General features: G+C 45.8%; 1 protein-coding gene across 1 annotated transcript; it reads left to right on the forward strand.

Annotated features, from left to right (window-relative positions):
* The first annotated feature begins 2321 nt into the window (after positions 1-2321).
* Positions 2322-7349, forward strand: LOC115913929 (keratin, type I cytoskeletal 19). The gene is made up of 8 exons (XM_030966240.1): positions 2322-2943; positions 4322-4404; positions 4722-4878; positions 5108-5269; positions 5405-5530; positions 5647-5867; positions 6572-6600; positions 7081-7349. Exons 1-8 carry the CDS (start codon positions 2515-2517, stop codon positions 7098-7100), a joined length of 1227 nt encoding a protein of 408 aa, XP_030822100.1. The 5' UTR covers positions 2322-2514; the 3' UTR covers positions 7101-7349.

Here is a 7349-nt window from a genome sequence, read left to right on the forward strand (position 1 = left end):
GGAATGGTTTTATAAAGCAGCAGTGACTAGTAAGGCAGAGAAGATAAAAGGTAAAGCAGAACCAGGTCTTAGCCAAAAGCTTGGGTGTGTCTGGATGACTCTGCTTGAAAAAATGTGTCTCCCTTCCCCTCTGATAAGGTGCAGATAAGGGAAATTCCCTGTGCTGACCATTCCTTATTGGGAAAAAGCTGACCCTACCATAAATTAGGTTTATAGTACTGGCAGAAAAAGAGACTTACACTGAATGCTAACAGCACCTTCTTCAGCTTGCTGTACTGAAGGCTTTTCCAAGCATTTAAATACACATTTTCACCTTAAGGGAGCCCTTACCAAAACAAACATATGCAACCATTAAAGTGAAACAGAAACTGAAAGTCAAAAGATTGAAGTCTTAGCAAAAATGCTGTGTGAGGGACTGATTTAGTACTAGGGGCCTTTGCTGTATTTGGTGTTATAAATCAGATTAATCCATTTGACTGTGTGTCCCAAGCCTTTCTTCTCCTGACACTTCAGCTGTACTTCCAAATTGCCACTAAGAATTGCAGTTCATTCTTTGGGAGATTCTTCCCTGTGAGCTCGTGCAAACCCAACCTGCCTCCAGTACCTGATCAATATTCTGACAGTGCAATGTATGGGGATTGCTGCTTTTACTTTTTACTCAAGATATTGCAGTGGGCATCCAGAAGCCTTCCAGATCCCAATTTTCATGAGCTGGATCATAAAATATTATGCAGCATCACAGATGAGCTTTTCATTTTGCAAAACCCAAAAATACACTGCATTGAGGTCCTGATATGGGAGTCCAGGGAATGCTGGAGGAATACCTGGAGGGACAGATGTTCATCTCTCCTTGCACCAGGACACAGATCTCAAAAAGAACATGCTGGTATTTATTCTCCTTTCAGCTCCTTGCTTTTCTGTTCAGTGAAGAAAAGCACATGCACTGGTGCTTTTTACGCTCTAATTATGGACTTTAATATTTAACAAAAAAATAACTGTTTCCCAGTTGTTTTCTCTCAGTCACCTCCTGACACCAATATTTCATCTGTTCCCAGCCCTTGGAGCAGTTACTGGCTGGGCAGGTTTGTCCCACCCAGGCCTGAACAGGACATTCAGGTCTCCAGAAGGAACTGGTGTGTCCCTGGCAGCAGGAGCATCCCTGGGCCTCTGAGGAAAGGCTGCACAGCATTGCAGTGCAAGATGGAGAGCTGTGGGAGGCAAAATCTGCACAGAGAGGAAAGAGCTCTGCTGTGGTGTGCTGGGACTGAAGTGTGGTACACATCCTGTGTGTATCCAGTGATATATTCCACACCTGAGTCACTGCAGAATTCCTCCTGATACGGCCTCCTCATTACCTGGTGATACAGGTGCCTTGGCTGGCCTCCCATTTGCTGTTTGCTCTTTCCCTCCCTGAATTTGCCCTGCAGTTTGACACCTCTGTACACAGGGAGTGCAGCTCATTGTGTAGCCTGAAACACCTGGAGCATTTTTCATGGATATAGAAAGGCCTGGCTGCTCCCAAGAGCTACAAGTGCTGCCAGGCCAGAGCTTTCCTTCCCTTCTGTTTCGTTCTCATTCCCTCCAAATTCTGTGGAACTCCTCAGAAGTGTTTTGGAGGAAGGAAGTAACAAAAGTTTTTGAAAATCCATCTTGGATAATAGAGGACCTGAAAATTTTAGAAATAACATTTTCATGCCTCTCAAAGTCCAGAAGACTAAGTGATTCTGTTTCTTCTCTTTGCTTCTCTCTTTCAGTAGCAATCAAAGGACTCAGTGTGTAATCAGACACTTGTTTCTGCTCACTCCCCAGGTACTCAGGGATGTCACTGCTTTTCTCTGCTACAGGTACAGCCATGGCTGCTTCAGGAGGATTCTCGTAGAAAACCAGACTCTCAGACACAGCACATTCTCTGTTAGCCCAAATAGAACCAAGAGTTAAGACAGAAAGAGTGAAAACTTCTTTTCTGAAAGGAGAAATTTTCTCAAGGGGAATGAGGGAAACAGAGGGGTGGGAACGTGAAGGTCCACACACATTGTTCACCATCTGGGCTCCTTACAAGCTCTCTTATCAGGCTGAATCACTCTGTTAAAACAAGGCTTTGTGTGACTCCGCTCTGACCGCGGGCTGGCCGCAGTGGGTGCGCTCCTAACCCCTTTGTTTCCACATAAGTAAACTCTAACCAGGTTTAGGAACGCTCCCCTCTGGAAGGAGACGCCTCCTCCACATCCCACCTTTTCCTTCAAGCTGCAGAGGTCGGGGAGGGGATCCCCCGCGTGTGGAGGTACTGGGGGAGGAAACAGCCCACTGCACAGCCACTGACCAATAAGGGGAACCGCCGTGTTGTCAGAAGGCTTAGGGCTGATAAATTCCATGGGTCTCAGATAACACATTCTGGAGACAACTCCCATTGTCACCGGCATAAAAGCGGTGCGGTGGGGGAGCTGGGCACTCTCCTGCTTCGGGATCACGAATCGCTGAGGTGCAGCTTAGGTCGGGTCCTTGCTCTTCCTCGCCATGGCCAGTTACAGCTTCAGGCAAACCAGCTCCTCCGTGGTGGGGGGACCCGGCGCCTCCTCCCTCCGCTTCGGGGGCAGCTTCAGGGCCCCCAGCATCCACGGGGGATCTGGTGGCAGAGGTGTGTCCGTGTCCTCTGCCAGGTTTGTCTCCTCTGGCCTGGGAAGCGGCCTGGGGGGTGGCTATGGTGGAGGCAGCTTCAGCAGCAGCTTTAGCTATGGGGGTGATGGGCTGCTGTCGGGAAATGAAAAGGCGACCATGCAAAGCCTGAACGATCGCCTGGCCTCCTACCTGGAGAAAGTGCGTGCGCTCGAGGAGGCAAACTCCGACCTCGAAACCAAAATCCGGAACTGGTACCAAAAACAAGGACCAAGCCCAGCTCGGGACTACAGTCCTTATTTCAAGACTATTGAGGACCTTCGAGACAAGGTAGGTGTTAATATTTCTCAAAAGTCATCTTCGATTTCCACTTACAAAGGAAGCATGAAAAGCTAAAAATATCCTTAGGGAACCCCTAGAAAGCATTACAGGTCATGGGAGGGAGAGGGAGATGAGATGTAAATGCAAGGAATGGGTGGGGGGTTAAAGTCAATGTCAATATGGAATTATCTACTTTTTTAAATGCTAGCCAAGAGGAGGTACAAACCAGTCAGTGGGGGATGCCCAAGTATTAAAGTCTGATAAGGCTGGCTTTTAACAAAGCATATGTTTATACACATGCTGGTCATGCACACATATATGACCAGTTAATGTATGTATGACCATATATATAAACTGATATATAATGAGAGCCAAGCTGTGACAGCAACCTGCCTGTCTCTGCAACCTCTCACCTGCCATAGAGCTTGAAAACCCTCAGAAGCCCAGACACACTGCTTTAACAATGAAAATTAAAACGGGTTTAGAGTAATTTCTTTTTCACATTTCCCATACTCAACCTTGGAATTAAGTGAACTGAAAGATCTGGCATAGGAAAAAAGGAAGCAGCAGACATGAAGTAATCAATCCCATATATAAATGCAGGATTTGCCCCAAGAGCCTATGGGTACCTGATAACAGATTGCTGAGGTGATACACACCCTGCATAACACAGGGAGTAGCTGATTAACTATGTAAATAAAAGAAAGAAAACTTGAGGTTTAGTTTTCTGAGTTCAGCCTGGAGTTCATGACCGCTCCCACGCAGGTGCTTCTCCTTGCTTCAACCCATCCACATTCACTCCTGATTTAAAATCTGAGCTCTGCTGATGGCAGAACTGGCAACGGAATTTCCTCCTTTTAGTATTCTCTTCCTTCCTTTGTTTTGCTCTCCTTAGTTAGGGATGGGAAACCATACAGCTGATCTGTGGATGACCTTTCAAGTTTTAGAAGTGGCAGGCATAGAAGACATGCTTTCCAGGTAAAACTGAACAGAGATTCCTTTAAATAAAATTTCCTTCAGAGTCTTTCATGATGCATTAAAATAATCAAAAAACACCATCCTGGTATTCTAGGAAATAAAAATGTGATTGAAGATGGTTTCTCAAAGTCCTCTCCCTCTCAGCCAGCACGTAGTTTTGTCTCACTGTGGAACTTTTACCTAAATTTGCTTTCACTTCATACACTGGACACGAGGATGTATCCAAAACAGAATCCTGGCAGAAGTATGTGATAAATCTGTGTGACGTGTTTGCTGTAGATCGTGGATCCTTCCCTACACCTCTATTTGCTGTAGCTACAGGTGAAATAGACTCTTCACTCTTATCTGCACAGCAGGGAAGCTGATAACAGTTGTTTCAGCCTCAGTAATGAGTTCTCATTGTTTGCAGATCCTTGATGCCACCATTGATAACGCCAGGATTGTGCTGCAGATTGACAATGCCAGGCTGGCTGCTGATGACTTCAAAACCAAGTGAGTAATTTCTGAGAAGGAAAAGATCTCATGAGTAGGCAAAAATCCTTGCTGAGCCAAAGGGCAGTGAAACAGGAATGGAATGCCCCTAAAATCCCTGTATGAATATTGGTTTGATCCTGTGCATGCAGTTCAACCTTCATGTCTTTGCTAAAAGCACCACTAAAAATTTTGCATAATGAGGAATATGTGGAAAAAGGTTTAATCTTGATGACATTTGCTACACCATAAATCCTACAAATGCAGATACATTCATACTGTGTTTCTTGTGGCTGGGTGATCAGTGAACCTGGATGGGTTTGTTTTGCTTTTTTAAGGTTTGAGACTGAGCAAGGTCTGCGCATGGGCGTGGAGGCCGACATCAACGGCCTGCGCCGGGTCCTGGATGAGCTCACCCTGTCCAGAGCCGACCTGGAGCTGCAGATTGAGGGATTAAAGGAGGAACTAGCCTACCTAAAGAAAAACCACGAGGAGGTAAACCCCAAGAAACACGTTTGAAAGTGGCACTAGAAGAGTGGAGTCCCTCAGGATTGTCTTGGGCTCTCCAAACAGTGAGGAAAAGATTCCTGTGTAGACTGGGATCCCTCCTGCCAGTATCTCAGGGGAGTCAGTCAGCCTTAGCCCTTGAAGAAAGGACAGAAGGTTCATAATGTTTTCAGTTTACAGCTGTACCCTCTTTTGTCTCCTCTGCCATTCCCCACAGGAACTGAGTGCCTTGAGAGGACAAGTAGCCGGTCAAGTCAGCGTTGAGCTGGACTCTGCTCCCGGCATTGACTTGTCCAAGATCCTGGCAGATATGAGGGACCAGTATGAACAGATGGCTGAGAAGAACAGGAAGGATGCTGAGGCCTGGTTCCACAGCAAGGTAAAACCCCTCCATATTGTATAAACACTAACCAGAAAAATCCATGAAAGAAACAACTATTAAAACACAGAGAAAAATGCTGTGACAGCCTTATTTCAGCCCCACATTTCTCACGTAGTGTTTTCCCTGTCTCAGACTGAAGAGCTGAACCGTGAGGTTGCCGTTAACACCGAACAACTGCAGAGCAGCAAGTCCGAGGTCACGGACCTGAGACGCACCCTGCAAGGGCTGGAGATCGAGCTGCAGTCCCAGCTCAGCATGGTATGTCAGAATTGGCACTGCCTGACAACCCCCCACTGAAAAAGGCCCATGTTTCCCTCCCTACACCAAGTCCTGCACTGGCAGCAACCTCTCCTGCCTGTGGTTTGCCCTGACAGAAAGCGGCGCTGGAGGGCACCTTGGCTGACACAGAAGCGCGTTATGGGGCACAGCTGGCACAGATCCAGGGGCTGGTTGGCAGCATCGAGGCACAGCTAGCTGAGCTCAGAGCTGACATGGAGCGCCAGAACACCGAGTACAAGATCCTCATGGATATCAAGACTCGGCTGGAGCAAGAGATCACTACGTACCGACAGCTCCTGGAAGGCCAGGAGTCCCAGTAAGAACCTTTTGCTCAGCTTCATAAACCTGACCATGTCATGGTGCTCATTTGCCACAGCACCTTGGTTAACACAGTACTCCTGGAGTTCTACAATGTTTAACAAACTAATTTTTCTGGAGCTAGAAATGTTACAGTTTTCACTTACATGAAGTGAGACCTCAAAGAGTTTCTAAACAGGAAGGGCAACTGACAAGCGGCACAGTAGATTAATTCCAACTAACAGTTGAAGTGATCAGCTGCATCACAGTCAGGAAAAGTGCAGTTAATAATGTTTTACAGAATACAAAAATTAATACCAAATTCCCATAAACTCCCTATTACCAGGTGGAGAACTTTTACTCAATAGGAATCAGTGTGGGAGGAAATACTGGGAAGAGAAGGCAGTCACTGAGTGACTCCCACATGGCAGCACAGCTCAATCTCATCTCACACAGCCTCAAGGAGGGAAAAAATGAGGCAGGGGTTGAAAGGTTTTGGTTTGCTCTGTTACTTCTTTTCCATAGCGTTTTTTCCCAATGCAGTTTAAAAATGTATTTCCTACCACAACTCCCTGTCCTTTGCTGAGAAGGAGTGCAGGGAGATGGGCATCTCTTCCCTGACTGCACACAGTGTACCTGATTGATAGATAATTTGCTTTCATCAATCCTCATCTCATGCAGCATTTGGTGTATTAACTCTCAATTCTTCTCTTTGTTCCACAGGATGTTTGGCTCCCTTTCGGGAATTGCCGGTAAGAATTCCTTCTCTTTCAGGAGAAGTTTTATTTTCTAAAACCACAAAACTGGTGGTTGTGTCTGTTCTAGAGGCTGGGGTCTGCATAATTTGTCACAGAAAAAAAAAAAGAAAGATGTCACTGGTTAGAATGGAACAAATTTCAGCAATTAAAATATGTCAGATATCAGAAAAACATCTCAGACTCTGCTAAAGTAAAGCACAAAACACTTAATCATTCCCCCAGATGAAAGGACATGGGAATTGAAGCTTGGCCTGCTTGGGGGAATTGCAGGAACATGCCAGTAAAACCTGCCTTGAGCTGTTAGAGGTCAGCAGTGTCATAAAAGGAATGAGTCAAATACAGGTGATGGAGAGGAAAAGTTCTGAGAGAAGGAAATGAGAGATGAGGCCCCAGCCAAGCTCAGCACCCACCACAGAGTGGTCTGTGTGAGCTGGGCTTAAATTATTGCTGTTCTTTCTCTCCATGTTACTGCAGACAAAAGAGACAAGCACTGAAGGTCTTTCAAAGGTCATCTGCAAACTGAGAAAAAGCAGATAACACATGTGGATTGAGATGGAGAAATTACTCTGAACTGCTGGAAATGACTCTTGAAGCACAGAAGGTTCCTTGGCCACACAAAGTTTAGGCAGATTCATTCACTTAGCGATGATTAAGATGCAAATTGGGTCAGCTTTGCAATTATTTCTAGGTTTTGCATGTACTGAATTGCTGCATCTACTCAAATAAAGATGATATTCTTGCAA

This window comes from Camarhynchus parvulus, chromosome 27 (assembly GCF_901933205.1).
Source record: "Camarhynchus parvulus chromosome 27, STF_HiC, whole genome shotgun sequence".
NCBI lineage: Eukaryota > Metazoa > Chordata > Aves > Passeriformes > Thraupidae > Camarhynchus > Camarhynchus parvulus.